Consider the following 14,291-nt stretch of genomic DNA (forward strand, 5'->3'; position numbering starts at 1 on the left):
TAGCATTTTTCGCCCCATTTTGATAATGGAGGTCGGATCTTTGGGAAATGCCAAATTAATCATGAATTACGATGATACATTGAGAGAAATCGTTCGTTAAAAGTTCAGAGATGTCGAACAAGGTTCACCCCGTTTCTATAACGGTGCGTGACAGCTCCGATGAGAGCGAAGAACGCGAAAAGTGGACCACGAAAGCCGACTTCATTATGTCGTGCATCGGTTATGCCGTAGGGCTGGGAAACATCTGGAGATTTCCATATCTTTGCTATAAGAACGGTGGAGGTAAATAACTTAAGTCTTACAGTGTCAATTAATGCTTCAACATGGCATAGCACAAAATTAGCCGTAAGGAACACTGTGTACCAAACAAGGCGACACAAAAAACTGACTCTGGTGACTAAACACTGTTTCTTTGCCGATCTACTTACAGACTCCAATTTGGAACTATAGATGTTGGCCAAAGTCTGATTGTAACAGGAAAAGTGCAAAAGTTTCTGAGGCCTTAACTTTTATTGGTTTCATGTTCGTTATGTTTGGTTGATATATCTTGTTGTCTGTGGCAAAAGTGCGTCAAATTGACAGAATTCGTTGGTAAAGAAGCTCGTGCATGATGTTGGACTGTATAGAGTTCATCCACAGACGAAATAACGAATAAAACCCAAAGTACTGAATGATAAAACAAAAATGGCAAATGTGGGAAAAGATAACCTTTCTTAAAATTGAGTGATAAGTAAAACATGATAAAAATCACGAAAATTATTTTCGAATCGTGGTATTACTAAACCGATTGAGCACGCGCAAGGAAACCAAACTTCTGAACAGGTTTTAATATTAACAATCGATACAATGTTTTTGGCTTTAAAATTGCAAACAGTTGTATCGCTAAATACAGCAGGCAATGAACAAGTCGATTAAAAAACGAGCCACGTCATGCAAACTTACGTCAGTCAATTTCTAATCCAGTACCGTGTGTCTAGCTGCGCTTATTTCTACCAATGACTGCGAAAATTGCGTACTGTACAATTCTTAGAATTTCTTTTGTGATTGAGTATGTTTATATTTTGTTAGTTTTTTTATAATAGAGGTTTTATGTATATTTTTATTTTTATATTCTTAGATAGGTGTCCTTACTTAATGGGAAACCGCTATATTATATTGACACAGAAATAAAGTTTTTTTTTTATTTATTATCATCACTTCCCGGCGTGGAATTGCGTCTGCCATATTCGGAAGAGAGTCAGTAATTAATGGGTGTGGTCACACACTGAGATTAATATAACATACACTGACTTAGTCCACAAGTCGAGAATCAAAACAAAAAGCTAGCGGGAAGTTTTCGGAAAGAGTAAAAGGAAAAGGAAAGGGAAAGGAGAGGAACAAAAGAAAGGACGTTGAGACAGTCCACTGAATATGCATACAGTATTGCGCATAGTGAGCAGGCGTAGAAATTCAATTTGGGAAGGGCTTACCGTGTTCATGGAGGGTAAGCCCCTTGCCCCAACGACTTAGCATTCGATTCTTTTAACCCTCTCCTTGGACCTATGACGCAATTTTGTTGCATGTGTCCGAGCGTTTGCTAAAGCTAGACTTTCTAACAAACTCTTGCTGAAATCCATATCTTTTTTTCAACAGCCTCTTTTCTTCTCCCATATTTCCTGACGTTGGTAACCTGTGGTATTCCACTGTTCTATCTTGAACTGGCTCTCGGACAGTTCCTGAGCCTCGGTGCTGTCAAGGCTTGGGCAGTGGTTTGTCCCGTACTGAAAGGTACGTCATTGATATTAAGCTGCAATGGTCCATCAATTAGGTTGGAAAGTATTTTGCAGCCAACACGCCTTGTGTGTCAATGATTTTCGCTCATACCCTCAGTTAACAGTAAATCATTGAAGCAAAGATATATAAACTGCCTACAGGTCCCTTTTTACCTATTGCAAAGCTCGATTGCTGAGTTTGTTAGATCGCAGCTTGAATAACACAATGAGCGAGAGCTAGGGAGAGTATAGAACTTCTAAGATTGTTGGGAGTGTACTAGATAGCTCTCCCGAAAAATCGGGAAATCGGTACCGTGAGTTATTTAAACTTTATATCACCATCAATAGCTCCTATTTACGTCATTTTACTTTAAAATTTGTATAGAAAGTAGTTGGTTTTAGTCACACGACCCCACAAGCGTTTCTAGTCTGTCTGTCGTCTATCTATCTGTCTGTCTGTCTGTCTGTCTTTTTGTCTAAATGCCACATTTGCACAGCATTGAATGACCTTCATTAAACTTATTTGTCTTTACAGGTCTTGGAGTGGCTATGGTCATGACTTCGTTTTTTATTTCCATTTATTACAACGTGGTGATAGCATGGAGCCTCCTTTATCTCTATCACTCGTTTGCACCGGAACTGCCTTGGAAAACATGTGGAAACTATTGGAATACAGCCTTCTGCAGGTAGTAGGACAGTGCCAGTCTCCAGCAGTGTGTACTCACCCAAGTTCAATGCTCGCGATCTTGTTTAAAATTGAATTAGCAAGTTGCTGGCCGTATTGCTTGCGCGAGGACAAAGCGTGGTCGTTTGTCTGAGCAGGCTATGTCCGACCAGTGCAGAGATGAAGCGCTTTAAGATGTGGGTTTCACTATGTCAAGGGTTCTTTATCCTCTACTATGCCTTACTGAAGAGGTTTTTTCTCTAGATGCACAACAATTTAATGCACAACAGTTCAGTTAATTAATTTAAGTAATTGGTTTTGCATTGTTTACTGCAAAGTGCTATTGGACAAAGATGGAAAATCAAAGATACTCTGAATTTCGGCTGTTCATTTTTTCATAAGGCTAAAACTAAGTCTGCTAGGTAAAATCTGGTAGACGTCCATTCTCACCATTTGTCCCTACGCCTTTTGACTTAAAGCAACCCCACAATAAAGGCTTTGACGTGATGCCAAAGACATCATACACTGCATTGATTATGTCACGATGCTGTTGTCTTTCTTTAGTGAGGCGTGGGGTAACTTCACCTACAACTGCACTACCATTGGTCAGCCGTCTAACTGTACAATGAAGCTCTCTTCTCCAAGTGAGGAATTTTGGGAGTAAGTGATAGAAACTTGTACGTTCTTATGTCAGACAAATGTAAGTCCATGTTCAGAACCTCTTAGCGCTAGTCCCTTACATTTTCTTACATCTGATTTTAAAACTTCCAGTTTGCGTACTTGAAACGATCATGAAAACGCATTTTTACAGATGAACTAATTTGTGTGACATGCTACAATACAGATACATTAACAATCGGCAGCAGCTCACTTGCAAAATACAACAGCTAGGTACTTCAAGCTGTCACCTCGTGTCACATTGACTACATATGAATAACACTAGGAACTAGCAAAAACGATAAGGGCACGTAAGCTTTACGTGACGTCATCGTTTTCACTGTCTCGATCTTTATGTGTGGGTGTTTCCACCCTTTTTTTTTCCAATACACATTTATGGCTATCCGTCTAGGAATTTCAATGTTTTCTTTTCTTATATTTGTTGATAGACGCTACATTCTCGCCGTTTCAAATGGCATTGATGAACCAGTTGAAATCCGCTTACCACTGGCCACTACTCTGTTTATCGCATGGACCGTTGTATATTTTTGCCTTTACAAGGGAATCAAGTCCTCTGGCAAAGTAAGTAGACTGTACCAGAAGAGAAAATTCAAAGGTCCACGCCGCGTGCACGTGCCAATTGTAGCAATTCACGATTGCTTCTGCATGACCTCATAAGGTTCGGGAGTGTAAACATTTTGTTATGATAAAAATTGATTGCGATCTGCGGCAAAACAAGTTACTATGTATGGTCGTCATGTTCGTTTTCCTTTTCACAGGTTGCTTATTTTACCGCCACGTTCCCGTATATTATTCTGCTAGCCCTGCTCATCAGGGGGGCCACTCTTCCTGGTGCGGTCGATGGAATAATTTTCTACCTCAAACCTGACTTTAACAAGCTCTTGGAACCTCAGGTACAACCTCTCGCCATTAAACTGATACTTTTCTGTCTATGAAGTGTTAGACTGCTTTTTTAGCTGTTGCTGTGAATTTTAAAAGTTTGCAAATCAAGGTCATCCGTCATTTCCCAGCTGAAGTTAACCTTAATCAGCCGAGGTACTATTGCTAAAGGCTGTTTTCTAATGTTCATTTGTAGGTTTGGATTGACGCCGCGTCGCAGATTTTCTTCTCGCTTAGTGTTGCCCTTGGTGGACTTGTGACTTTTGCTAGCTATAACAAATTTCACAACAACTGTGAAAGGTAAATAAACAAACGAACGAATGACTAAACAAAAAACAAACGAACCTATGAACGAAAGACGATTGAACGAATGAACGAACGCATTTATCCTCATTGTCCTTGGTGAGGCATAAGGCGGCGTTCTTATCTGTTAAGTAAGATTTAAACAAAGAATCAATATACTTCTCGAGCTAGTTCGTAATAACGCCTAGCCACAACTATGATGATACCAAATGAACTAAATGATTGGTTTGTCTCCAGATAAGTGTTCCAATTTAGGGAATTACAATTACAATGTGCCTTCTTACGGCTTATTTCCCTTACGGAAGAGAGAGCGTCTCTTCAAATGGTGTGTCCCATTGTTGAAAGTTTCAACATAGACGCTATATACAGAAGATTGGTCTTCACTAGATTTAATTGCACAGCAAGTGTCCTTAATTAGATTTGAAGCATAATATTGGTTGTTTAAAATCAAGGCGCATCATGTTTTCAGGGACGCTGTAGCTGTTTCGTGTATCAACTGTATGACAAGTTTGTTTGGAGGATTCGCCATTTTCAGTGTGATAGGTTTCATGGCTCACACGCTCCAGAAAGACGTATCGGAAGTCGTCTCCTCAGGTGAGTGATGTTAAGACTTTACAGTCATAAAATATGCCAAGTTATTGACCTAAAGGGATATAGATAATCTTTTTACCAGCAGAAATCACTTAGCTAATAAAATAAAGAAATTCGTCGGAGTTTTCATTCCAGAGGAATTATCGAAGGTGTGGGAGCACGAGTATAGTACTACTACTACCACTAAGTACTACTGCTAATAATGTCTTTATATTGTAAGATAAACACACATATCCTATGTTACAAAAATTATGAGTGTAAAAAGCAAGCTACAGTACACGAAATAACGATAATTCTGATGAAATTAAGGAGCAAACTCGTATTTAAAAATTAGGCGGTTTACAAAATAACTCATAAAACGCTTCGTGTTTACTTTAGGTTTCACAGCTGACTTTCTTCTGAGCTGGTATCTGGTATTCTTAACCTCCGGTAGCATATTATGCAGCGGATGAACCTCTAAGCCCATAACTTTAGTGCGTATATTTTTATCTTGTTTTTCTAAAAGATATACTGTCTTGCGGAAGGCCATAACCCTAAAGCGTTCATCAGTCATAGTTCAATTTGAATAAAGGAAATATGCACATTTACTCCTGGATATTATTTTGATCGGAAATAACAGAAAATGGTATTCTAAAACGCCACTATATAGTGCAAGATTTGTAAAAAGGAAAACTGAGAAAGAAAATGGTGTTGATATTATCGCCAATAGCTTTTGAAGCACGCACTAAACCCGATTATAATCCTTTATAGGACCTGGAATCGGGTTCGTGGCATACCCAGAAGGCATTGCACAGATGCCAGGTGCGTCAGTCTGGGCTGTGATGTTTTTCTTCATGCTGTTCACTATCGGACTTGGAAGCCAGGTAAGGACATGACGTCACACACTCACTCACTCGCGGCCAACTTCGTTCCCTAGTAACGATCTGGTGCTCACTCTCTAGCTTCTGTTCTTCTCTCATTTGTGAGCCCCTAGCGCGAAACCTTAACTTAACCACAAGCTCTCTCTCTCAGAAACTAAAGGAATCCTCTGAGTTATGTTTTTTAGAAGTTATCTATCGATCGACTACAAGCTGTCACTGTTAAAAACTAAAGCATCCACGAATCCGCCGATTTGTTAACTTTCATTCAAATCTTGTCTTTTCTTTACATCTAGTTTGTTTTTACGGAAACAATCATGGCGGCATTAATGGACAGTTTCAGCAAACTTCGGCCATACAAAGGATTTGTGCTGCTCGCGTTATGCGCCATTTCATATCTTATTGGACTGTCCTGTGTCACTAAGGTAATGTAGATGGACCATGGCAACCTTACTGACCAAACAGTAGTCTGTTCCTTTCAACTCCCTTAATGGTCGCCATATAATATCATTACTTGATACATACAACCTTTATTCATACACGATAAAAATGTCTTGATCAAACATAAGCTATAAGAAATGATTTAAACGATAATGAAAGATAATAAAAACGGTTTGATATTCAAGCAAATTCAACCACCCTGCAAGAACAGCCTGTCCTCAGTGGAGAGACTCTGTTCGCTCACTACTCAAAGTTTTAAGTTAAAATTTCAAGTGAAAATTTTTCTATCTGACGTTAGGGAAATTTAGCAACGACGTCGGCGACGGCAGCGAGGACGTCACTATCAAATTGAATTCACGTTTTTTCAAATGTCGTCGCAATTATTCCAACCTGCTTTAAATGTCAAATGTAGGTGCAATATTCTGGAGATGAATTCTTGGAGACCACACCCAAGATTAGAAAGAGAACGTTATATTTTCTTGCAAAGTCTCACCGCTTTACTTTCTCTTTGATGTGCTTTTCAGGGCGGAATCTATGTGCTGAATGTATTCGACAGCCAGAGCGGTGGTTTATCACTGATTTTTGTGGTTATTTTTGAGGCTGTAGCCGTCAGTTGGGGATATGGTAGGTATTTAATAATCATGATATCACCAAGATGCTTAGGTGATGGCTTAGAAACTCAAAATCGTGTTTAGATCACGTGTGATAGTAGTTGAGGCATTGATTAAGTAATCCTGCAATCGTCAAAGGTGATAAAAATAGTTTTGCATAAAGAATGAAAACGTTAATTAGCTGAATGTGTTTAGTACTTATCGATTAGTAAGTAATTCGAATTGTTTTGGTTTTGCTTTACTACCCTTTCTGATTGGTTAGAAATAAAACCACCACCACCCGCGCGTTTTCCCGCGCTTGGTGCTGGTTACTGTTTTCTTTTAATTCTGATTGGTTCATTGCACGATACAAAACCGCTGTACAACATACTGTTATTTGAATTGCTCATTTTGATTTTTTGGTAAGCTACATACGGAGTACCTGAGCTCGCCTGACAGTTGGCTTCATATTTTACGGTTTTTAGTTAAATGATGTTCATAAGAAAGGCGTTTAATCTATAATAACAAGGTTCGTTAGGTTGCTAAAATAAATAAACAATAAAGCATGTCTTTGAACTATTTTTGCAGGTGTGGACAAGTTCTGTGAAAACATCAATTCAATGATCGGAAAGAAGCCAAACATGTATTTTAGAATTTGCTGGAAATATATAACCCCCACAGTTGGAACGGTGAGGCAAAAATCGAAATGAAGAAATGTATAAACATTCATTAAATGTCAACTACCTATACACGAGCTGACGATCAGTGCGCGCGCACTTAAATACTATGTTTTGCAAGTCCAATATCTTTACTTGTTATATTACTTTCACATGTGACAACAGAATATAGACTTCAGTTTAATGCACCGCATTGGTATTATCCGTATTTAACTGGAATTAGCTTGCATCAGTACGAGGCTTAACCGTGGAAATCTTTTTAAGCTCGATCCAGCTCAATGCCGAGGATGAGAATACAGCAAGCTAAAAAGAGCGGTACATCTTGTGATTCCATACTGTACTGAGTGATTTACATGGTAAGGTGGCGGTTGTTAACAAAACGTCACTAAGGGAGGTTGGGGGGGGACGCTTATGAACCACGAAGACAAAAATATATCAAATCGGCCGGCCTTGTTTAGATTCCGTATGTACCGTGGAAGCACCAGCACTTGTTGTTGTTCGGAAACAACGCTCAAGGTAACAGTTGCGGAGAACGTCACGTGACTCGGCTGGAATTTCCTATATTTCCAGCTGCATTCATCTTTATCGTCTGTTGTACGACTACAAACCAGTATGACTGGGCAAAATTTTAAACGCTTTAAATGATTTCCATCTCTTGCATATGAGCAGCTCATTTTATTGGGAAGCATAACACAGTGGAAAAGAATCGCTTACAATGGATACGTGTACCCTGACTGGGCCCAGGCCCTCGCGTGGCTATTGGCTCTTTGCTCTTTTATGATGATTCCAGTTCGCGCGATCGGTGAGATTGTTCATCCCAAGGGATCGTTTAGAGAGGTAGGCGGTGCTAGTTCATAACTCATTAGCCTCCATTACGCTAAATCCCAGTCGGACCATCACCAAGGGTCTTTCCTCTCAGTTCAGATGGTTGCATCATTGGTTCTCTGGCATCCGTTCCGAAAAAAGTCCCGAAAAACTGTTTTACTTACACATTATTCATTTTTTTATTCTTGTGAAAGCTAATACTTTGAAAATTTTACACAATTAAGAAACGCAGTGAAAACTACAGTGGAAGCTCTCGTAGGCGGACACCCTCGGGGCGCGAAAGAGGTGTCCGTAACTGGAGCTGGCCGCTTACGAGAATAGTTCTCCTAAGCGGCCACTAGAGGTGTAAGGGATAGATGGCCGCTTAGGGGAGTTTGCCCAGCTTACAATAAACATTGGGAATCCAAAAAAATATACCACCGTATTAAATGATTTTTTTTATTGCCTTATGTAATGCCTGTATAGAGCACTGTATAGAGTACTATATATACTATATAGGACACGCCCTCAGTGATTAAAGAGCAAATCATAATTGTAACCAACATTAACATTAACAGCCTCAACAACAGTTAACAAATGTTTATCAGAATATTTCATAGTCAGGCCTCAATTTATGGCAATGCGCATCACGATAGGTAACTGCGAATGGAAGACTGCTTCATAGAATTCAAAGATTTAAGTTGCAAGTCCATAAGACATCTTCACGCGTGTGATGGCTTGCGACAGTTTCTCGTTTCCCTGCCAGTCAGAGTTGTCAAGCTCAAGTGCACTGACCTTTCACTGAACTCACTTCTGGAGTCCTTAATTGCGACGAACAAGGATGTGAGGTTGATTGATTAAAATAAGATTGAAAGGCTAATGGGATTTTCTTTCGGGTGTCCGCTTACGGGAGTTTTAAAACAAAGGAAAAGTGTATATTGTTACCACTAAAAGTGTCTCTGGCCACTTACGGGAATGTGTAAACACAAAGTTTATATGGAAGTTCACTGGTTTTGTGAAGGCGGTCGTTAGTAAAGCTGTCGGCTTACGAGAGCTTCCACTGTACCACCAATGTTTGAAAAATACTTCTCGGGCCGAAAACTATTCGGGAGTTTTGACAGACGCCCCCCTGCATCCTCGTTAAACAGAAATAACACCCCCACCTCTTACAAAAAGGATCATTGTTCGAGGAGAACAAGGGTAATAACGCCTTCTTTTTATGGTCTGACCATTTCAAGGGTGGTTGGGGAATCATCGCGATGTAATATTTCTTCTTTTTGCTTTTGTAGCGGTTAAGAAGAGCCGTTCGGCCCGATCTAAGTGTCCTTGATGCAGTCGCTGACCGTCATAATCTGAGACAACAAAGGTAAGCTGTTTCCAGTCGTATATCAACCCGGCTTGAGGGCATCCAACTCCTGAGAGTAATTACTTTGTATTAGGTTTTACGAGGTTCTGTTGAACACGGCTCTGTCATTTACGGCTCAAAGGAATTAACCAAGCAAGTCAATAAACAAACAACAACAGAAACTTTATTTTCACTTTCCTTGACAAACAAAGCCAAACCATCTTGCTTGGTCTCTACTTAGCTTGTCATTACCATCAATAGTGTCTTTATACACCACCCTCACCCGCAAAATCGTATTTCAGGTTCATTTATTTCACACTATTTACATGAAATTAACATAGAAAGGAAAGTATAGTTACAACAGATGATTACAAGATAAAATAATTACAATAATTACAGTACAGATTATAAAATGTATGTGGTGGTCAAAGTACCAAAGGCTTTCTAGTTGACCACCACCTACTTTTAAGTAAACAAAGAAATGACACTGAGCTTTATTGGGATATAGTAGAAAATGTAGGAAATGTTTGTAGAGCCTAGGATTAATGTACAAGAGAGAATTACATGTATATAAATTAAGGTATGTTAGAGATATACTGAACCAAGCAAGAAATCTAAACAGGACAAGCTTAAAAAAAGAAAAAAAAAAACAACAAAAAAAAGAAAACATACAAACAAAAAACGAACAACAACAACAAAACAAAAAGAAAGGAAAAGAACAACACATCATCAACAGCAACAACAGCAGCGATAACAAAGACCAAAATATAAGCAGACAATTATTATTATTATTATTATTATTATTATTATTATTATTATTATTATTATTATTATTATTATTATTATTATTATTATTATTATTATAAGACAAGACAATGTCAAGCGCTGTGTTGTTATTTTCCAGCAAATGCGCAGAAACAACAGTTGAAATTCATGCGGTCGCCTGGCAAGAAAAGCTCCCCGAGTCACAGGTGTAGAAGCCATAATGGAAGGAAAATGCAAAGTTTATTATTTGAACAACTTTAGACATTTGTAAACTTTTCACGTCTCGACAGTCAGTTAGAACTAAACCTTTTGTGAACAACATTGACGCACTATGAAAAGCTTTCCGAATAGGACTGGATAGACTGGATCAAACACAACAGCATTTTCGGTCTTTTTTCATGATACGCAGGCACCAATAACCCCAACACTAACCCTAACACTAATCCTAACACTAATCCTAACATTTGGTAATTGCGTATCGTGGATTTATGTCCGCAATTTGCTTTCTGTTGATTGTAAAATGAAACATGCCAGTGTTTTGTAAATGTCATTTTGTTTAATACATAAAGAAAATATAAACAAAAAAACAAACAAACAGCGTTTTGAGCGTATTTTCCGCATGATGCATGATGTGGCCAAAAAACCATTGTGTTAGGGATCTAAAGGGAGGTCAGTCTCTGCACAAGGAGCATTTTCCGTTTCTTCATTGATGGCAGTGACGCTATCTTCTTTCTTCCTCTCTTGTTTGATAAGGAGCTGCAGCAGTCGTTTCTTATCCGCGGTGATACGAAGCTCCAAATCCTCAGTTTCTCTCTTGATGTCCTCATTGCTACAAGAACCTGATTCTTTAGGCTCTGAGACAGACGAACCTGCCGACTCTTTGTAGCGCGGTGACTTGGAGCGAGACTGGTGACGTGACTTACAGCGGCGTGATGCTGGAGAAGTAGCCGTGTGATTTGGTGATGGTGATCGTGAACCGCGTAAAAGCAAACGAGCTAAAGTTCCTTCTCGCTGAGTAGTCGAAGGCGATGACGATCGAGAATTATATTTCCGTTTCTCAAAGTTCTTTGAGCGAGTCTTTGAACATGACTTCCCTTTTGATCGAGAGTCCGATAAACCCGGAGAATGAGACCGCGATCTACTCTTTCTTCGACCACGTTTCTCCTTCTCCTTCATCACGTCCGATGTTTTTGAAAAAACTGACTCTGAATTTGAAGAATTGTGATTATCACTTTGGAAGCGCCTTTCCCTTTTCGAGTGAAATGTTTCGTGGGAGCGTGATTCCGAATGCTTTGAGGGAGATCCCAGCCGAGTGCTACTTTTTCGCCTTCTTTCTGCCGTTAGTCCTAGTGAAAGTGAAGGTCCGTCATGATCATGGGATTTCCACTTCCTTTGGTCTTTTAACGTTGACTGATGATCTCGTCGCGAGCACAAGGGAGATCGTGTTCGATGTTTAACGTTGAAGTTTTTCTTTTCTCTATCACTCGACCTTGAGCGTGACCGATGTTTATATTTACGTTGTAACACACGTTTGTCTTTACTCTTAGATCTCGATCGAGACCGTGACACTGACCTTTTCCTTACAAGATCAATATGGGCGGCTTCACAACGAGCCCCGGATAATTCTACTGAGGCACTGCTATCACTAACGACAATAATTTCGTCTATGTTGTCAGTAAACGACGAATCCACAGAAACTCGCCCGGATGGCCCTGGCATATTCCCAGAGTCTCTTTCCAAGCGGTTACAATGTCTTCTTGACTGATCTTTCGAAGAATGTTTGCGCTTTCGCTTATGTTTATGCTTATGTTTGCGGGAATGTCGATCATGTCGGTGACTTTGCTTTTTTCTCGACTCCTCCGTAGTTTCTTCCTTGGTGATCGTTTCATTTTTAGGTCCTCTTCTCTTTCTTTTGTCGTTAACTAAGGAAGACCCATCTGCATGTTCATCGCTTTCCGAATGCTCAATTGACACTGACTGAGTACTAGATGACGAAATCGTAACAGTACTTTGTAACCTGGGCGCAGGCAGAACGGTTGTGCCGGGGGATGAGCTCGGAGACCAGCTGGTAATTTCATTTTGTGGCATTGAAGATTCTCTGTCCCAGTCTGTTTGGGACAGTTCCTGCACAGACACTCCAGATGGGCCTGGTAATGGAGTCTGCCAACCTAGATAAAATGCAGTGAAAAAAATTAGTCCACCCTGTACTACATCTGTACTGCAGTAGTGTTGGTTCCCGTAATAGTTCACTTCTTTAATATATCTCCTGTGATCAACCAAATGAACGCTGGAGCAGTATTTTCCTATGTTACTATTTGTTACCTGTGTAGTGAAAGATGGTTCAAACTTTGGGTGTGGCCTTTCAATTGAAAGCTATCGCACTGTGTCCTGTTGTGCTGCTGTCGCCTGTTTCTTACTACTAACAGTTGATTTAGTGACTCCCACAGTGCGCATTGGATGAAAGGCAAACACATAGCTATTTTAGATAGCTATTTTTTAAAAGTGAGGAAGCCTGACTTTATAAGCCTCGTGGTTTCTTTCAGGTTTTCTCGCCATTTATTTTCTTTGGTCAATTTTCATCATTTTTTTTCCATCTGTATAATTGTTGTATATGGCAAAATAAATATTGTATTGTATTGTATTGTACATGACCGCGTTCCGCATAAAATATTACACTTGGGTCCCGTCCAAACTAAAAATGTGAAACCTAAGTCTGAATAAATTTAAAAACGCATCTTTTTGCTCCGGTTTGCCTTCCGTCCACTTCGATCATCCAAAACGGAATTTTTTTTGTAGGAGGATGAAAATACCTGCGAGGACGACGAAAAGGGAGGGTTTTTTTTTTTTAAAACGTAAACGCCACAACGGTCATGCGCGTATGATCCACTGTGTATTTTGCGTCTCTGGGAACAAGGGAACGTTTTAACAATACCTATTAATATGGACGGAAAGCATTTGATGGGGAAACGCAATTATCAAATTTATCTGAATTAGTATGGGCGGGGCTTTGGTTCTAGTTGCAGTTTTATTGTGTTCAAGGGCACTAGGAACATTGAATTCTAGTTTTTCTTGCTCTTTTGAGTAGTTGAAATGATATTGCGGAATTTGTTGTACTTAAGAAGCTTGGATGTTCTTGAAGGTGAACGTGCCAAGACAGATGTGGCTCCGAGTAAGCAAACAAACAAACAAACAAAACTAATTATGAACCCACCTGTAGAGCCACTGTGAAACACCGTTGGTGTGTCTCTCACTTGTTCACGTGACTCATCAGACCAGGTGTACTGCGCACGCTCATCATAAGCATTCACATCAAATGGTGAGCGAGCAAAGCTAATAAATTCGTGAATGAAATGCTCTGTTTTGTCAAACAAAAAGGGTCGCAGATGATGGCAAAACTCTTCAGAACTGAGCTCAACCCTGAAATTTTCAAGAGAAACAAATCAATGAATAAGTGTGCAGATAATCACTTTTTTGAGATAAAAACCCTGTAAATTTACTGTCATGGTTTTCTTTTATTTTAAAAAAAAACTAAGAAACATGACAACAAACATAAATGGCAATATTTGCCTATTTGCAGTTCTGTTACAAGAACTTTTAGCAAAAACACTTATTTAGGCAAGTATGTTCAAGCACTCCTGGATAAAGAAACTTTGACTTAGAGAAGTACAGGCCTGCTGCAATTTTCCTGGAGTGATAGCTTCACACCAGTAAAGTTTAAAATGTTTTGCAAACATAAAATAAACAAATGTGGCATCCCTCAAGTTTTTTATGTTGAGCATCCATACAAAAATTAGCTGTCAGTAAAAAAAATATTTTTGGCATGTAATTTGGTTCATCACTGTGTTCCCAAGTCACTATGCACTATCATTGTAGCCTCCATAGCAGGCCTAATTGGGGAAGGAGAGGGGAGTGAGAAAAAGTGAAAGATGAAAGGGAGGTCCCCCCT

At 39.5% G+C, this 14,291-nt stretch overlaps 2 protein-coding genes across 2 annotated transcripts in view; one reads left to right on the forward strand and one right to left on the reverse strand.

The window, feature by feature from the left end:
* Nucleotides 1–10,918, forward strand: LOC146468434 (sodium- and chloride-dependent GABA transporter 1-like). The gene is made up of 15 exons (XM_085124519.1): nt 1–282; nt 1,633–1,767; nt 2,287–2,437; nt 2,980–3,075; nt 3,522–3,654; nt 3,852–3,986; nt 4,169–4,272; nt 4,745–4,869; nt 5,617–5,729; nt 6,020–6,148; nt 6,689–6,788; nt 7,343–7,443; nt 8,101–8,268; nt 9,525–9,601; nt 10,485–10,918. The coding sequence occupies exons 1-15, from the start codon at nt 111–113 to the stop codon at nt 10,555–10,557; spliced, it is 1,812 nt and encodes a 603-aa protein (XP_084980645.1). The 5' UTR covers nt 1–110; the 3' UTR covers nt 10,558–10,918.
* LOC146468435 (uncharacterized) overlaps nt 10,567–14,291 on the reverse strand; it is a 6,996-nt gene continuing 3,271 nt past the window's right edge. Inside the window, exons 6-7 of the mRNA XM_085124518.1 lie at nt 13,557–13,762; nt 10,567–12,513 (exon numbers count right to left, since the gene is read on the reverse strand). Coding sequence (XP_084980644.1) covers nt 10,997–12,513; nt 13,557–13,762 — 1,723 coding nt within the window. The 3' untranslated portion in view covers nt 10,567–10,996. The remainder of the gene's footprint in view (nt 12,514–13,556; nt 13,763–14,291) is intronic.

Source organism: Pavona decussata, unplaced genomic scaffold (genome assembly GCF_977016875.1).
Source record: "Pavona decussata unplaced genomic scaffold, jaPavDecu1.1 SCAFFOLD_130, whole genome shotgun sequence".
Classification (NCBI taxonomy): Eukaryota; Metazoa; Cnidaria; class Anthozoa; order Scleractinia; family Agariciidae; genus Pavona; species Pavona decussata.